General features: G+C 38.5%; 1 protein-coding gene across 1 annotated transcript in view; it reads left to right on the top strand.

Moving 5' to 3' along the window:
• cdk19 (cyclin dependent kinase 19) overlaps nucleotides 1–8,686 on the top strand; it is a 173,145-nt gene extending 164,459 nt beyond the window's left edge. Inside the window, exons 12-13 of the mRNA XM_030128980.1 lie at nucleotides 1,959–2,204; nucleotides 6,918–8,686. Of these exons, the coding sequence (XP_029984840.1) occupies nucleotides 1,959–2,204; nucleotides 6,918–7,043 (372 nt within the window). The 3' untranslated portion in view covers nucleotides 7,044–8,686. The remainder of the gene's footprint in view (nucleotides 1–1,958; nucleotides 2,205–6,917) is intronic.
• The last annotated feature ends 11,105 nt before the right edge of the window (nucleotides 8,687–19,791 follow it).

Below are 19,791 nucleotides of genomic sequence, written 5' to 3'. Positions count from 1 at the left end.
AGTTGTCTGTGGATTTGCGTTGTGTTATAGTATGAGTATTGGGAAAAAAAACCTAAAAGAAAAAGATGAAGGAGTTCATTATAGAAACCTTGTGTCTGTGTTACCTGCGGATTTTTGTATGAGCGTCAAATAAAAATGTGTTTTATCTGAAAAACAGTTTCTCTTTTATGTCAGTAAATACTTTTTTTTTTTTTTTCAAATAGACCCAAAGTGCTTCTAAACTTGCTTCATAACATTAGTCCGCATCTGGTTTGACTTTTCAGCCCCTCTGTCCTGCTGTAGGGACCAGTTTCATAGAAGAACCCAGTTATAGTTCAGAGGTTGGAGACCCAGTGACTTCATCCAACAAATTTACTTCCTGTCAGTCAAGGTTTGGATCAGGGCTCTCACAAACTCATTTTCTTTCAGGTTCCACATTCAGCCCAATTTGATCTCCAGTGGGTTGGACCAGTAAAATAATAGCATAATAACCTAGAAATAATGGCAGCTCCAAATTTTTGTCTTTGTTTTAGTGCAAAACAAACCCCATTAGATTATGAAAATACTTACTTTTATTAACTATCCAAACAAAAAAGATGTGAATAACCTGAAAAAAATGAAATTTCTTAAGAAAAATAAGTGCGATTTTAACAATATTCTGCCTCAACTTATCATTTACACATGTGCATTATGGATCGGATCTACAAAGACGCTGTTGTTCGTGCATCAGCCTCGTTGACAACCTTGACTTATCTGTATCTGCCACAAAGACACTAAACACTGAGGAACAGGCAGAAAAGAGTTCAAATTGTGCTTAATTATCTTTAGACATTTCAGGTTGTTCATATTTGTTCAGGTTTTTCACATTTTATTGTTTCAGGATAGTTTGGAAATGTAAGTATTTTCATAATTTAATGTTATTTTTTGCACTAAAACAAAGATAAAAAATTTCAAGTTATTATTTACAGGCATAGTGTAATATTTTTTTCACATCAAACTGAGAAGAAAATCTGGAGTCATTATTTTTTGTAGGTTCATATGTTGTTATTATTTGACTGTAGATCATATTGGTCTGTATGTGGAACCTGAACTAAGATGAGTTCCACAGCCTTCACTGTGGAATTTTTGCACTTTGCAAATTCATCCCAGGGGCCGCTTTGGAACCTTTGGCGTGCTGCATTTGGCCCCCGGGCCACATGTTTGACACCTGTGGTTTAGATGAAAGGTTTGGTGTGTGTTACTTAGTGCCATCTAGTGATGAAGTTACAAATTCCAACCAAATGACCCCCCCCCCCCCCCCCCAGCTCTAAGTTTGGGAGAGGCAGTTGTAGAGGGTTAAAATCAGATCACTCTTGCGCAATCGGAAGAAGGGGTGATCACTGAGACAGGGATAGACCGTCGTCAAAGACTTTCTGAGAATCTGTCGCTCTTGCGTCGCATTAACAGCTGCTGCCGAGGAAAGCAACATATGATCTGACGGAGGACGCAAACGGGAACAGTATCAGCTGAAAAATCTGGAAAATCTAAGCACCTTTTCAGCCCCACCCTCACTTTTAGCACTGAGACCGGATCAGCTGGGTTCCTTTAGAAAAAGTTGCACAAGGCTTATGTAATAGATTGTATATGATGTTCCCCTGAGACCGGCGTCAGCGCAGAGAACCTCACATTCCTTTGTATGTTCCATCAGTTGTAGAGTCATGTTTCAGTTCAGTTTAACAAGCTGGATGAAAAAGTACTCCTCCTTTTGATGTTTCCATAAAAGAATAAGTGGATGTTTTGAGTTTGAGGGCGTTGTATCTCATCTCAGCTCAGTAGAAAAATGGGTCAGAGCCACTGTAAAAGAATAAAAATAGAACAAACGGGAAGAGGGATACTGTGACGAGTGACAAACCAACAGGATTGGACACATTCATGTGGGTCTCAGTTCCTAAAGCCCAGTTCCTGTGGACTAAACCGTGTCCTGTGGGTTTCCTTTGCAGAACCAGACCCAGCAGCACCAGCAGACGACGGGCCAGACTCAGGCCCAGAACCAGCAGCAGACAGCAGCCCAGCAGGCGCCGTCCCAGCAGAGCTCGGCCCAAACCAATGGCACCGCCGGAGCCACGGGCGCCGCCGCCGCCGGGGGTTTACAACACGGCCAGGACCAGGGGCCTCCCAACAAGAAACCTCGCATCGGGCCCTCTGGGGCCTCCTCAGGCACTGGGGTGCTCCAGTCTGAGTACCAGGTCAGTCCGAACACACAGGACTGTGGACCGGCCTTTAGTGAGTCCCACACATGTACCTGCTGGTCACAAAGTCTGCACTGTTCTGTTCAAACAGCTTCAGTAACAGTTCAGCTCTTTTTGAAATTGAAACTGTCGTGTAAAATTTACAACCGCAAGTGGGAGACACCTCTGGTCTCTTTGACGGTCTTCCCCCGTTGTATTTCTGTCTCTGTACTCCCATCTATGTAGTGGAACTTAGTCGAGTAACAGTCACACAGAGCCAAAGACAAACTCACACATCGAGCAGAATTGGAGCCGTGTGAAGTGTTTCTTCATCCACAAAATAAACACTGAGTTGACGTCTGCAGAAACAACTGACTTTTCGCTCTGGGAGACCGCTGTTATGGACCAAAAGGAGGTTGGGTTTTAGGTATAGACCAGGGGTCTGCAACCTTTATTATCAGTCACAGCCATTCTGTCCCCTCTGCCACCAAAAAAAATAGGCTGGAGCTGCAAAAAATAACAGAGCTTATAAACTTTTAAAAGTTTTAACCTTTTTTTTACATTTTATCTGTTACAACCACTGAATACAACCAACACAAGTGCAGTGTGGAAGGGAATCTGTGGTAGGATTACCCCAAAAGTACACAGTACACACACTAACACAATGTTATTTCCCTGTCACATCACTATTTACAATTACATGCACATTTACAATTATGCAAATTAGGCGATGATGTCATTATGTCATTTAGCAACTTTTAGTGACTTTTAGGACAGAAAACTTTCCTTTCTGAGGAGTTAGAAAAACTGAACTGAATTTCATATATACATACATACATACATATATATATATATATATATATATATATATATATATATATATATATAATATACACACATTCACACATTGTTCCTTTAATTCTTTAAGTTTCTATATGCATATTTATTCTATATTCTAGTGTTTATATACATATTTATTCTATCCTCTATATTCTATAGTGTTTCTATGCATATTTATTGTATATATTATCCTGTATATATAGTGTTTTTGTAGTTTTTGCTGCTGAGCCAACTGCATTGAACTTTCATTTTTAATGTTCAATCTGGACTGACACATAAAGTCTGTCTTAGTCATGTATGTTTGTACCAGCGCAGACAGCAGCAGCCTGTGAGCTGGCTGATAAGCACTGACACTGGTCCTGGTCCTGCAGACAGAGCTGACCTCAGATCAGTGTTGTTTGGTCCTGGTCCTGCAGACAGAGCTGACCTCAGATCAGTGTTGTTTGGTCCTGGTCCCGCTGACAGATCTGACCTCAGATCAGTGTTGTTCGGTCCTGGTCCTGCAGACAGAGCTGACCTCAGATCAGTGTTGTTCGGTCCTGGTCCTGCAGACAGAGCTGACCTCAGATCAGTGTTGTTTGGTCCTGGTCCCGCTGACAGAGCTGACCTCAGATCAGTGTTGTTCGGTCCTGGTCCTGCAGACAGAGCTGACCTCAGATCAGTGTTGTTCGGTCCTGGTCCTGCAGACAGAGCTGACCTCAGATCAGTGTTGTTTGGTCCTGGTCCCGCTGACAGAGCTGACCTCAGATCAGTGTTGTTCGGTCCTGGTCCTGCAGACAGAGCTGACCTCAGATCAGTGTTGTTTGGTCCTGGTCTTGCAGACAGAGCTGACCTCAGATCAGTGTTGTTCGGTCCTGGTCCTGCAGACAGAGCTGACCTCAGATCAGTGTTGTTCGGTCCTGGTCCCGCTGACAGAGCTGACCTCAGATCAGTGTTGTTCGGTCCTGGTCCTGCAGACAGATCTGACCTCAGATCAGTGTTGTTCGGTCCTGGTCCCGCTGACAGAGCTGACCTCAGATCAGTGTTGTTCGGTCCTGGTCCTGCAGACAGATCTGACCTCAGATCAGTGTTGGAGTCTCTGGCTGTTGTTTCCTATTCTGGCGTCTGTTGTATCTTTGGCTGCACTTTTATCTGAAGCTCAACACACACTTGTGACACTTCTGAGAGTGTGATAAAGTAAGGCCAGGGATACAGAGAGCGTGTGTCAATGTCCCGACCTGTCCTGACATGGTTAAGTGTGGGCAGCGCCACACGGGGGCGTCGTTGTGAGTGGTCCGTGTGAGTAAACAGTATAAATAGCAGGGGGCTGCATGTGCGGCAGCTGGGAGCCGTCACACCTCAGCACATGTTTAAATAAACCAGTGGACATACCAGGAAACGCTCTGACTCGTCACTCTCGCTGTCCTACTTTACCCCCGTCGACCCCTGTTCCACACACCGTCCCATCATGCAACACTCTCTAATCATTCTCTGAATGTCACGTGACCTGTGACCTGTCAGCGCTGTCGGCTCAGATTTAACCTGGAAACTCTGATCACAAGTGAATCAGCAGTGGTTGACTCATCTTAACTTCAAGGTCCTAGTTTGGGTCAAAGTCTATAACCAGATTCCACACTTACCCATAATGCACTGTGTATTTTCATTAGACCCTCCTGTCTTTTAAACGTCTAAATCAGGGGTTCCCAACCTTTTTTGGCTTGTGACTCCATTTTAACATCACAAATTCCACTAACTCCATTACAGTAGCTAGTGTCGGACAATGTTGCAGCTGTAGAGGAGCAGAAGGAAGACACTGAAGATATCAAGAGTGACATCAAGAATTTATGTGTTAAAAAACAAACAAACAAACAAGTGGTTCCAGGCACAACAAACCCCGTCCCTCACACATATTGTAGCTTTTTTTGTCATCGATCCAGCTGATGTCATCATGTCTATGCATGTGCTGATGTCATATCAGCTGCCTCCATATATGTGCCAAGTCTGAAGTAAATTGAAACAAAATTAGTGTTTTCATACACGTGAAATTTCACCCATTATAAGTAAATTGGAGAAGAAAAAAGATGTAAAAAAATTCAAAAAAAATTAGAACTTTGACCTGCTTTTCCCAAAATGTAATGACATGTATTCTGTATCACTGGCAGTCTATAAACCCAATTTGGTCTGAATTCAACCAATCGTTTTGCTGCTACAGACATTTGAAATTTCGCCCATTATAAGTAAATGGTGAAAAATATTATCCTACACGATATTCAAACAAATTTTCTCTTCCGTACTGCTGAACTTCTGTCTGTCAGTATTCTCTGAAATATCGTGGACCAAATCTGTGGAATAATTTACGACCTGAACTTCAATCGATATCTTCTTTATCATTATTTCAAAAGTATCTGAAAAGGACTTTAATTCATGAAAAGGCTGTATATCATTTGATTTGTATTTGATTATTTGTAATGTGATTTGCATTTTTATTGGTTTTACTTTAGTTTTGTTAATTCAGTTATATTGTATTTTTAATTATTTCTTTTTTCTTGTATATTGTTTATTTCTGGGGAGGTATTCATATAAGCCTTTTTTGGCTTCTAACCTCTCCTGCACAATGATGTTACTTGTTTGAATGTTGTTGTTTTTTTATTTTCTCTTGCTGTTTTATGATGTGCAAATAAATAAATAAATAAAATAAAATAAAATATTTAAATGAGAACTATTCTGCGTCACTGGCAAATCTACAAACCAAATTTGGTATGAATTCAACCAGTAGTTTTGCTGGTGCAGACATTTGAAATTTTGCCCATTATAAGTAAATGGAGAAAAAAAATATTTAAAAAATTCATAAAAAATTTAAACTTAGACCTGTTTTTCTCAAAATGTACTCAGATCTATTCTTAGTCACTGGCAATTTAGAAACCAAATTTGGTATGAATTCAACCAGTAGTTTTGGTGGTACAGACATTTGAAATTTTGCCCATTATAAGTGAATGGGGGAAAAAGAATTCTGAAAGAAATGGAACTTTGACCTACTGTTCCTAAAAAAAGAGACAGTCATCTACATGGAAATAATGGTACAAGTTGTTATAATGGATGTAGGGAAGAAAGATAGATGTTAATGTCCCCAAACAACACACCTGAACCTGATCAACATACACACCGTACACCTGTGTTTTTCAGCCTTGGGGTCGGAACCCCATGTGGGGTCGCCTGGAATTTCTAGTAATTGATAAAAATAATAACTTACTAATAAAAAATATATGTTGAGTTGACAGAAACAATCCCAATCCATAACAGACATGACAAACTGTGGTTGTGAAACTGCAGCACTGTGGTTCTGTTTATCTGTCACATGTTCACTGTGGTCAGTTTCAGATGCTGCAGCTCTTTCAGAATTCAGTTTCAGTTCTTGTTTGTTCAGTATTAATTGTCCTCCTTGTAAATCACAGCTGGACTGACTGTACATATCCTGACCAATCACATTCTCCCTTTGTGCAGTAATCTACACCTGGATTTACTGCCTCTGTCCACAATAATATACATTATATAGACTAAATGTCCTCTGAAATTAATGTTTATTTGCCACATAGTATAGCAAACTATTACATGATCAAAGACAAATTAATTTTAGCAAAAAACAACCGTCTCCATTTTGAATGTCTGGGGTCGCCAGAAATGTGTGATGTTAAAATGGGGTCACGAACCAAAAAAGGCTGGAACCACTGCCGTACACACTGAACCTTTAAATCCATGATCAGTTGTTTTGTTATTTTGTTGTTGAACAGGTCAAACACAGATAATCTGGAACAACACAACACACACATGTACTGTCGCCTTTCATTGTTGTTCGTTTAGTTGCATCACCTCTCTTCTACTTCCTGTTTTCTCTCTCTCTCTTTCTTCCATTAGCACTCCGGCTCCCGCCTTGGTTACCAAAGCAACGTCCAAGGTTCCACTCAGCCCCAGAGCACCATGGGATACTCATCATCGTCCCAGCAGAGCTCCCAGTATTCCCACCAGAGCCACCGTTACTGAGGCTCCGGAACCAGCAGAGGGAGGGGTCGGCGCCTCCCCCACCTCCTCCTCCTCCTCCCCTTCCTCCTCCTCCTCCTCCTCTTCCTCAGCCGATGTCACCACCTGCACTCGGTTTCATCCACACCTTCGTACTGGTCGGAAAACATCCTTCTTTGCATTCCAGAGTAACCCGTCCACCTTTTCAGCCCCCTCCCTTCCCTCCCTTCCCCCCCTTCCCACTTTATACCCGACAGCCTCCGTATCCTGAAGGCAACGAAACATAGGAACCAAAAGATATCTGAAAAAGTGAACGTGTTGGGCCTCCTGGGGCTCGGTGAGACATTTGAAAACTGAAAATAATGTAAGATAATGAAGGTCAGACTGAGAACCGTGGCACTTACAAACGCAGCTCTGTTCATATATCTGTACATTATATAGCACCTTTTTCTATTTGATTTTTTTTTTTTTTTCTCGCTTGTTTGCTAGAGTTTTCAAGTTTACCTTGATTGTTGATGTCAGTGTAAATATTGTTACATACAGAAGCTAAAAGCCCACCGGAGGAAGAGCCCTTTACTGTCATCTCTAGTGTCAAACCACCTTGATAATCAAAGAAAAGCAGAAACATTTGAGCTAACCCTGTCCTTTTAACAGAATAAAAGACAGTCGATGTTTCTACACAGAATAATCAGCTCCGCAGCTGATGGAATTGCAGGGAAATGTTAAATGCGCAATTTAACTTAATCTTCTTACTATAGGGTTTCTATATTTAGACCTCTCTTTATCTAGATTTGGATTTGGAAAGTAAAGAATAAACCAGTCTTTTTACGAGTCCTGTATATTCTGGATCACTCCACTACCTTTAGAAACTTTTGATTGTCGGACGTAAAGACACTTTTTCAATTTTTTATTGTTTTTTTGTTTTGTTTCGTCTTTGGTTTTTGTCTTTTGTTCATGGCCAGCAGCGTCAGAGGGTTTTGTCGATCGTCAGCTGCTGATGGACACTCGCTTTTGACCCCAACCTTCAAGACTTTTCAAGGTTCCTGAACATACAGGGCAGCTAACAGTAGGGACCCCCCCCTCCTCCACCGCCACCCCTCCCCACTTGTATTCCTCTTGAGACTGTTACTGCCTGATGTTGGATTGTTTTGTTTTTTTGGTTGTTTTTTTCAAGGTTTTGTTATTCTTGTTGCCCTCTGTGTATGTGTAAAGTATGTTTTTTATGCATGTTTATCTTCTTAGAACTGCACTGACCACTGAACCCATCTGCAAAGAGCTGGAACAAAAAACAGAGGGGGAGTTTTGAGGCCTGAACACCTGAACGTCGTCCTCTTGGTGGGTTTAAACGGGAAACGGGTGCCTTTTTTATTACAGCCAGTGGTGGGTGCTGCTTCAGTTCCCCTTTCATCCTTTTACAGACATTGTCGTCGTATACTGGTGTAAAAAGACCTTTTTTGTCAGAAGTTAAAGGTGCTGGTTTGATGTCTTTAGTAGCACAAGTTCTGAAATGCAAAACCAGAGCTACTAGAAAGATGCCAAATATGAAACCAATGTAACAGAAACATCTGAAACATCTGCCAATGGGGTAAACATGATTTACTCGACTTAAAAACTAGAATAACAAGTGGTGCCAGGCACAACAAGCCCCGCCCCTTGCACGTATTGTAGCTTATTTTGTCATCGATCCAGCCGATGTCATCATGTCTATGCATGTGCTGATGTCATATCAGTTGCCTCTATGTATGTGCCAAGTTTGAAGTAAGTTGAAACAAAATTGATGTTTTTATAGACATGGGAAATTTCGCCCATTATAAGTAAATGGGAGGAAAAAAAGATGCAAAAAATTCATCAAAAATTAGAACTTTGACCTACTTTTCCCAAAATGTAATGACAACTATTCTAGGTCACTGGTAATCTATAAACCCAATTAGGTATGAATTCAACCAATAGTTTTGCTGCTAAAGTGTTAACAAATAAACAAACAAACCAAACCAAAACCAATACCCCTTGCCTCCCTGTTGGGGGGGGGGGGGGGGGGTAAAAAATGGTAAAATTTTAGAAAGGTCTGTATATTACAAAAAATCAAAGTACTGGTACTTAAAGTAGACTTATGTACGTATAATATTCTTAAATTGAGAAATAGTATGAGTGAAACCAAGCTCATTTATTGGCTGGTATATGATGAAAACAAAGATTTTAAAAAGATAAAACTCATTTACTGGAAACAAGGCCTCGTTACTTTTGTCAAATGAATGAGAAAAGTCAAAAGTAGGTGTTTGAAGGACATTTCTAATTGTGCATCCAGTTCTATAAAGTACCGAAAATAATGAACACATCAGTTTGACACATGATCCAGTGTTTCTTTGTTTCTGTTTTCTGCCTTGTTACTGTTTTCACATCTTATTTTTATCTTATTACATTTGTTGACTGTATAATAATATAATAGTATAATAATACTTTACACTCCCCTCAAATGCATTAAAACTAAAGTTACAAGCCTTATTTAAAAGTGTAAGGAGTAAAAAAGCAGAGATATTTGTGTTAAAATGTAAAAGTAGAAAGTTTTTAGAAAAGTATAGATGCCTGAAATCTCTACTGAAGTAAAATAATGAAGTATTTATGGTTCGTTCTTTCTACCTCTGACTGTAGTAAATACTGATTATAATGAATCACCTCTTAAAACTGGAGGGTCAAAGTCATTTTAGTTCAGGTTCCACATTTAGCCCAGTATGACCTGAAGTGGGTCAGACTGGTAAAATAATAATATAGAAATAATGTCAACTCCAAACTTCTGTCAAGTTTTAGAGTGAGAAAAGTATGTAAATGTTTACAAAGTATCCTTAAAAAATGTGAATAATATGAACAACCTGAAATTGATTGAGAAAAATAAGTGCAATTTCAACAATATTATGCCTCAGTTTATCATATGCACAGTGAATTTTACAGTTTAAAGATTACAACGGATTCACAAATACACAAAATATTGACTTATTTTTCTTAAGACATTTCATGTTCGACATATTTGTTGAGGTTATTCACATTTTTTGTGAAAGGATAGTTCGTTAAGGTAAACATTTTGATGAAATTGTACTTTTTTTTTTACACTACAAGTGATGTGATTATTTATAGGTTAATTTAAAATGATTAAAATGATTGTTGATGCCTTAAGTGTAAATTTTACATTTCACACATTCATCCCATGGGTTGGATTGGACCCTTTGGTGGGTGGTTTTGTTCGACACCCATGTCTTAAGATAATATAGATGAGCTCAGAGTGGGCTTCTACTTCACACCCCCCCACACCCCACCCCACTCAGACCGGTGCTCGGTCACATGACTGTCATCCATCACTGAGGCTGTAGTAAAGGAAGCACCCACCGACTGTAACTAAGTGCACCCACCCACCACAGATGTGTGACCTGTGGGGAAACACTGACACCTTGTGGCTGAAAACAGAACTGGACCTCTGTTCTCCAAACTGTACTATACAAGTATGTTATTGTTGCAAGATTTCAAGCAAATTCTCACCAAAACATGCAAGTCATGAGTGTTTTAGGGTAAAAGTGTTGTGTTTCTGCCGGACACAGACTCCTGCTTTACTATCGGTAACTGAATACTGTTTATTACTCTGATCTGTGAGTGTTTCCACGTCATGCATTGATCCTTAAATGCACAAACTTCGTGTCTTTTGTCCCAGTTTCAGTATGGATGTGAATATGTTCTGCCCTTCCTGTCAGGTTTTCACCTCCATTGTAATGGTCTCAGTTCTGCTTCAGTCTCTGTCTCTTCAAGGTTTAAGAGTGAAGTTTAATGTGAGATTTGAAGCAAATGTTGAAAACGTGGCAGGATTCATTTACATCCTGAATTTACTTCTTTTTTTTTAATCCTGAAAGATGTTCTAAAACAAGAGCTTTGGGTGTGGGGGGGTCTGTTAGAAACTTGGATGCTGAATACTGGACATATGTTTAAAGCTGCATTAATTAATATTTAAGATTTTTCAAAGTGGAACAAACTATAACACACATATGATATATTCTCATAACGAGCCAAAGTTCTCTGAGGAGGTAAAGTCTGGGCCCGTTCTGTGGGACCTCATGGGATTTTAGTTTGGAAAAAGAAAAAAAAACAGATTTACAGTTAATGGTGAGAAACATGTAATTTTTTGATCCCACTGGAATGATGCTATCATTTTCAAATCTGATGAGATCATTTTATATAAGTCCAGACAGTCACAGTTTGTTGTAAAACTGTTGAAGTATCACAGTTTAAAAATGCATTAAATGAAAGTCATGGAGGTGATGTTGTGGTGTGAATGAATGAATTTTTAATGTTTTTTTTTATTATTTTGTGTTGCATGAAAAAAAACACATGCCCAGCCCTTACATGGGTTTATAAGACACTAAAAAATACAAACCAAAAATCACATACCTGACCATAGGCACAACAGATATGAGCAAAACAAAGTATTGACCTATTTAAACAAACACATGTGCCACTTTTTCCAGGCTTTACAAACAAATAATTCTCATTTAAATACATTTGAACTAAACAACCATTTCATCTTGTCATCATCGGTGCTCCAGAACAGAGCAGGATTTCAGATAAACATGTCATCAAACAAAGAGGCTCTCAGTTCATCATATATGTGGTACCGGTGCCCACAGTGTGTTCAGTCTGAAGATGTTTCTGCATCTTCAACATAACCTGAATTTCCTCCTTTTTTAATACTTTTTCACTTTCCTCTTGAACAGTGAGGTGAACCACAGTGTCAGCCATCCTGATGTGTGTGTGTGTGTGTGTGTGTGTGTGTGTGGGGGGGGGGGGGGGCATGGATGACATGTCTAATCAGCTGTTTATTACTTTAGTATCTTTACCACAAACTGTGACTTTCTTGCTGCGTGTTTTTCTAAATATATTGGCAAACATCATATGTTTAGTCGACAGCACAACTTCAACAGGATCAATACATTATTCGTTTTTCAGCACTGAACACCGTTCAGTCCCATGGGGTCGATCAGAGGGGGAAGGATTCACCTCCAGTGTGTTATTTATAACAGTTTGATTTTTGTCTCTTATTGAAGATTTTCATCTCAGAAAAATCAAAACACTCCTTATGTTTATTTTCCACACTTGTACATAAATTAATGCCCACTCAAGCTGTTGTTGTTGCTACTGGAAGTAAACGAGCTGAACAATGAACTGTTTAGCCACAGTGAAAATGCCGTACAGTCTACTCTCGTTATACCGCCAACTTCCGTTCACGGCCAAATTGGCGGTATAGCGAAAATGGCGTTACAACGGGTTGCGTCCATAATGTGCATGTCTTTACTATATGATGTCTATGCTGCCTCCGTTAACCCGTTCTAATTGCGTTTCTAAATAAATCTGGATTCTGTTATGTTGTAAGGGATCATTTAAAGTGGGGAAACATTTTAAGCATTATTATACCGTGTCGGGAAATGACACCCCATCATCTTGAGGCTTTGGCTTAATCCCACGTCCTCTTCCCGACATCCTGACCTACTGAGTGTTCTGCGATAAATGAACGGTGCCCGTTCCGTAGACCTACTCGTAGCTTGTCGCGATCAGCGTCTGGCGCGTTTGTTTCAGTGCATTGTTAAAATTTATGTGTACTCGATGGCAATCACGCTGGCGGTATAACGGTCGGGAAATCAATGGTATAAGTGTTGTTTGTGCATGGAACTGGGCTGGCGGATGGCGATAGGCGGAAATGGCGGTAGCTAATGGAATAATGCATTGGGGATTTTTGTGCAATGGTTTTGGTCGGCGGTGAACGAAAATGGCGGTATAACGGCGGGCGGTTTAACGAGAGTAGACTGTACTTTGGAATTAGGTTTCTCGTTAATCCACTCATTAATTAATGATCTTTCTAAAATTTAGCCTATAATCTATATTTTGTATGACCTGCTAACTGTTATATGTGGTCATTTGTTTAACGTCTAGCATCTGTTCCTCTGAATTAGTTAGCGACTAGCTTTACTAGCTCATGGACTCCACACTGTGGAGTCGGTAACAGTTTAATGGTTAATAAAGCTTAGAGTTAAAGGAGACTAGTGTTATGCACCAAAAGATTGTCAGTTATCTCGTATGTATGTAGGAGATAGTTTTAAAAGTTCTTGGTTAATGAACTCTAGCAAAGACACTTCACTAGAGTTAACTGTTGCACTTGCTTACTCTTTTTTTTTAATAAGCTTAGAGCTAAGAAGACTAGTGTTAAAAAAAACAAATATTGAAAATATCATAATATAATAAAAGTTCCAGTTTCATTAAATTGAGTCGAGCTAAAATCCAAGCTAACAATATTATTGTAGTTAATATAAAGTAAGAGTAGCGACAGCTGCTTCACCAGCTCATGAGCTCAGTTCTGTGGAGCTGAGTGTACAGTTTTCTATAAATTTACGATTAACAAGTGTTCAGAGAACACAAACCTCCGCCAAGCTCTCCGAACGGTGTGCATGTGTGGATCGACTATTTCTGTTGAAATTCCACAGTTTCCAGGTTGTTCCATACAGCAGAAACAGTCAAAGCTTGGTCCCAGTCATGTGTCTGTCCAATTAGATTCAATTCACATCAATATTTGTTGAGTTCTAATTTTAAATGTGTGCTAAATGGGATTTTCAGTGTTCAGTGTAAATGTCCACAGAGTCCACATTCCACAGTGGATGTGGACAATTTAGTTCCAGATACAAGATATTGTTCTAAGCTACAGGTGGATCAGATTGGAGGTTAATCGGAGTCATTTTGAATTTTGTATGAATTTTGGAAAATTGCTCAATGATGACAGATGGAAAATTGTAGATGTTGTGACCTTGCTGTGACCTTGAACTTTGTCCTACTGGGACCAAAATGTAATGGGTTGGTCCCAGGGCCTAGGCCTATCTGTGGGGGAGATTTGGGAAAGATAGGGGGAAGAGTTTTCCTGTAAAGTTGTTAAAAACAAACAAACACTCAAACAAACACACAAAGCAAAGTGATCCCAACACCTCCTGGAGGAGGTAATGAAGACTAGTGACACCAAAAATGAAAAATACGTAATGTAATATATAGTAGATCATTTTACAATGTTCTAGTTTTATGGTCTGTTCGCTCATTTTGCTAACATCCTAGAGTGCATCATGTATTCATGCAGTTAGCATACCAACCATTTAGCGTTAGCAAGATTAGCTTTTTTAGCTATTTTAATGCTAATCAAACCCTGAGCTAAATACTGGAGTGTTAGCTGTGTTCACTATTTGTACTGTTTTCTAGTTGCAGTGTTTGTCTGCCTGCTGGACTGTTCGTGTTTAGTGATTTATGTTTGGTCTGAAAACCAAAGATAAATCACTTTTGTGTTCAAAGTGAAAAAAAGCTAAAAGGGGTTAAAACAGTGTTTTTCAACCTTGGGGTCGGGACCCACGTGGGGTCGCCTGGAATTCAAATGAGGTCGCCTGAAATTTCTAGTAATTGATTTAAAAAAAAAAAAAAAAAAACATAAAAAATATGTTTTAATAATTCAATATATATGTCATTCTAATTAAAACACCATACACTTTTCCTAATAAAAATTTAAAAAGCTACATTATATACATTATATAGCTTAAATGTCATCTAAAATTTATGTTTATTTGCAACATAGTATAACAAAATATATATGATCAAAAACCAATTAATTTTAGCAAAAAAAAGTCTCAGTTTTGAATGTCTGGGGTCACCACAAATTTGTGACGTTAAAATGTGGTCATGAACCAAAAAAGGTTGGAACCACTGGGTTAAAAGAAAACCAAAACAGAGTAGTCATATTACACAGGCCCATTTGAAGGGTTGTTCATCTAAAATGTTGATTAGTGCAGCTTTAAAGACACTTCAGGTGATGAGTTTGTGGCTTCGGTAAATCAGCGGTGCATCCTGTCTGTGGCTGTAGTCGTCTGCTTCTTCGTTCCTCTTGTGTTCGGACGGTCTGGCAGACAGATCCAGAGGATGCAGCCTCTTCATTTAGATCCAGCGGGGATTAAAACCAGCAGCTATTCAAGGGTTTTCTCCTCCCATTCTGATTAGTAGTAGTAGTATATGTGTATTTAAAGTCAAACTGAGTAGCAGTGAGGACACATTGAGACACTTTGTTGTAAATTTCTCTCTCTACGTAAAATAAGCGAGGTGTCAGAAGTATTATTGAGCGCCAGACAAATTACTGTCAAACAACTCCTATGCAAAAATCCCAGAATAAAGCTTTCACCTGCATAGTGCTTTGGTTTTGTAGTTGACAGGTTTCCTATATTTTTATGGGTGATATGTACTCATTCCTTCTGTAATATTCAGTACAAGACGGCGCTCAGTCATGTCCTTTTTTTCACATTTTTAAAATGTACTCTAAGTAAAATATTGTAAAGAAGTGCATATATATATGGATAGTATACAATCATATTTATTATTTCCATACATCTATGAATAATACCCATTTTTCTGAACTTTCCTCTGCCTTAACTATAGTAGCTATAGAAGGGGACCTCTGTCAGACAAACCCAGCATCACCAGACCCTTTTTCTGGCCGTGTCTCCAACACTTCTTTAACGTCTGTACATGAAACGGTGTCTCGTAGCTGAATGTGTTCTGGGTGGACAGAAGAATGAAGGTGACACACTGGCTTCTCTTGGTTTCTTTCACAGTGTCTCTGTTTGTACAGGAATGAAAATGATGATCCACGTCTTTATTTGTGTGGATGGTGCCTTTTTTTTTTAAGTCGTCATCTTCTAACAATGTCATGGGAATTTGTTCAGGACTTTGGTTTTTCCTTTTGTACCTTCTGTCTTACCTCTTCAGGTCTTTATATCCTGTTGTTTTTCTTCCCTCCTCGCCTCTACCCCATTACTATGTAGCATATTGTTATGTACACAATGTGGTAGGTAGCAGCTAGTATACGTATATATCTATATATATATAGATATGCATATATAGATATATATAATTTGAGTTTATTGTGTCCCACTTCTAAAGACTGCAAACAATCCTGATAGATATTGTCCTCCTGCAGTTGACTATGTTTTGAAATGCTGTACATAAAAACACATTTTAAGGATTTCACATTGAGATATGAATACAATAATTGTCTTTTAATGCACTGTTGTTGCTCAGATATTTAGTGGTAAATAAAGTATTTAATGTTTTTTAATGTCTTGCTTTAGACACTAAAGTTATGGCAGTGCTCTGAAAGTTGGAAGGCCGACGACGCTCCTGTTTGTGTAGATATGGACGGACACACATTAGTACACGCCTACTATATGAAACCTAGTGCACCTCCTTAGGCCGCTCCCCTCTCAACATTTCCTCCTTTTTGATAGTATTTGCATGTGCCTGTCTTTTTTCCAATGGAGAACATAAGCACTTATTGTCACCCTGTCAACACTTTGTACAGACGCACGGACAGACACTCCATCTGCACAGCCACGTTCTGCCATTCCTTCAATAGTCGCTTTTCCATTGACCCTCAAATTGTGCGAATGTACCTTGCACATAAAAATTTGCCTAATGGAAAAACCACAATTTTGCCAAAACTAGTTTTTTTGATGAAAAGTTTTTGAGCTTGCAAAAGGTAGTTTTTTCGGACGTAGCAAAATTGGTATATCGCACAAAACTGCAATGGAAAGAACTTTTTGTGCAACTAGAGTCATGTGAACAAAAAAAAAAACAGATGTATGTTACAACAAGAGAAGAAGAAGAGTCTAGATTCAAAACAACAGATATTTATGTTCATGTTTATGGAATGACTTCTCGTGACATCTCGCAATAATAAATAAACAAATCATTGCATTTGTGATTTAATGGAAAAACCACAATTTCGCCAAAACTCTAGTTTTTTGATGAAAAGTTTTTGAGCTTGCCAGAGGTAGTTTTTTTCAGGCGTATCACTCAAAACTGCAATGAAAAGAACTTTTTGTGCAACTACAGTCACGTGAACAAAAAAAAAAACGGATGTTGATGGATGTTACAACAAACAAAGAAGAAGAGTCTAGATCAGTGTTTTTCAACTTTGGGGTCGGGACCCCCTGTGGGGTCGCCTGGAATTCAAATGGGGTCACCTGAAATTTCTAGTAATTGATTTTTTTTTTTAAATTACTAATAAAAAATATGTTGTAATGATTCAAATATATATGTCATTATAATTCAAACGCCACACACTTTTCCTTATACAAATCAAAAAAAGGTGCATTATATACATTATATAGCCTAAATGTCATCTAAAATTAATGTTTATTTGCCACATACTATAGCAAACTATTACATGATCAAAAACAAATACATTTTAGCTAAAAAAATGTCTCCCTTTTGAATGACTGGAGTCGCCAGAAATTTGTGATGTTAAAATGGGGTCATGAGCCAAAAAAAGGTTCGGAACCACTGGTCTAGATTCAAAATAACAGATATTTATGTTCATGTTTATGGAATGACTTCTCGTGACATCTCGCAATAAGAAATAAATAAATCATTGCATTTGTGATTTAATGGAAAAACCAACATTACAACTTCTGTTTTTTTGACATTTAGTAAATATCGTTAAAGTTTTACGCATATGTCCGATGGAAAAGCGACTAGTGACAAACAGCAAGACAGCAAGCGTTCATTCAGCTTGTGTTGTGAATAATGTGTTTACAAGACCCCTATGTTCCGTCAGAGCAGCTTTTGATCAAATATTTCCTATTGTGGAAGAAATTTTACTAAAAAAACAAATGAAAAAGCAGAAAGCGTTTGATGGAGTTGCGTGAGCAGAGGCCGTGCAGGTCGGGGTGTCGGTCGTCTCTTGGACATTCTCTCGGTGTATTTATGTGTGTGAGTGTGTGAGGGAGCGTGTGTGACTCTGAAATATACATATGGCCTAAATGTATTGTCTTTTCATAGCATTTATAGATAAGGCAGCAATAGCTCAGCACCGAAAAATCCAAACAAAAACAACAACAAAAAAAAGAAGACATTTATTTAGCTGCTTTAGCAAACTTGTCCAAATTTCACTGTACAAATGACTGTTAATGAGAAAAAAAGTCATGTATATTTATTTTATATCCTCTATTATAATAAAAATCTTTTGTCTCACTTTGATTTGCACTGTTTGTTGTTCAGTGTTGGTGTCTCTGTTCGCCACTAGATGTCGCCCAAGGGTGACGCATTACCAGCTCAATATAGAGAAGTAAGAGTCAGTCTCAGGAGGAAGTTCTGTATAAAAGACTGTTTTTCGTAGAATCATGGAGAAGCATATGAACATTTGAAAACTTATGTTATCTGTTTTCTGGATTTAATGTTTTGTCTGTTTTGTTGACTGTCCATCCATCAAAGGTTTTTGTCTGTTCACCTGATTCTTTAAAAATTTCACACATGTTCTTTAATGGAGTGATATTTTATTTTTTTTTTTTTTTTTTTTTTTTTTTTACTTTTAGCAACTTCTAAAAAAGTAACCCAAGCACAAAAACACAAATTTTTCCTCTAAAATACACTAAATCAGGGCTGTCAAACTCTTTTAGTTCAGTTCCACATTCAGCTAAATTTGATCTGCAGTGGGCCGAACCAGTAAAATAATAACAGAATAATATATAAATATTGTCAACTCCAAACTTTTTTCTGTCTTTTAGAGCGAAAGAAGTAAATTTACATTATGAACAGGTTTACATCTACAAACTATCCTTTCAAAAGATGTGAATAACATGAACAAACTGAAAAAATAAGTGTAATTTTAACCATATTCTGCCTCAGTTTATCATTTACACATGTACATTAGAACTTACAAATACACAAAACATTTAATATCAGGCAGAACATGGTTAAAATTACACTTACTTCTCTTAAGACATTTCAGGTTCTTCATATTTGTTCAGGTTATTCACATTTTTTTTGCAAAATTATACTTTGTTTTAGTGTAAATACATGAAAATATTTACATTTACAAACAGAAACATTTGCAGTTGTCATTATTTCTATGTTATTATGATCGTATTTGACTGGTCCTGCCCACTGGAGATTGAATTGTTCTGAATGTGGAACCTGAACTCAAAGGATTGTTAATATTTTAGTGTAATTTTTGCATTTCACAGATTCCTCCCAAGGACCGGACTGGACCCTATGGTGGGCTGGATTTGGCCCCCGGGCCGCATGTTTGACACCTGTGCACTAAATATTGTTTTCTGTCCCAGTCAAATAAACCTATGGTCTGTCTGCTGTGATAGAAATATATTAAAGGAGGGATATTTTGCTTTTTTAAATGGAATTCTTCATTTTCCCACATTTCCATAAACTGTAAATGCTCTGCTTGGCTCTGAATTCTTCATTCATTCAACTCCACAGGTCCATCTTCAGCCCTGTTTCTGAGTAATGACACCAGAAAGGTGGTTTGGAGCGCTGGCCCTTTAAATGCACAGGAGGCACTTCAGGCCCCGCCCCCTCCAGGTTGTCAGCTGTGCTGCTCTGTCCCGGTCAACCGAATTCAGAAGGAATTCCAACAGGTTGTAGAAATCCATTCAGTTTTTGCCCAAATGAATCTAAAGCTAGTTCTGCAGCAGCTGGAGGGTTCAAATTTACACTGTACGAACTATTAGGGTCCAAACACACAAAGAAATGAACCACAGACTTCAATTTGGAGATTTTTGTAAAGTAAATTTTTTCTAAATTTCAATTTAGACAATTTGTCCAACGCATTTTTCAGACATTATTCACTCAGTTCTTTTCAAATCTCACACGCGTTCTTTCCTTGTGCCTTTCACTCCAGTTTTGCCTTTTTTTTTTTTAAACAAAT

The sequence above is a fragment of the Sphaeramia orbicularis genome, chromosome 24, assembly GCF_902148855.1.
Source record: "Sphaeramia orbicularis chromosome 24, fSphaOr1.1, whole genome shotgun sequence".
Lineage (NCBI taxonomy): Eukaryota > Metazoa > Chordata > Actinopteri > Kurtiformes > Apogonidae > Sphaeramia > Sphaeramia orbicularis.
Note: the sequence above shows the minus strand (reverse complement) of the source record. Positions and strands in the feature narration are given on the sequence as shown.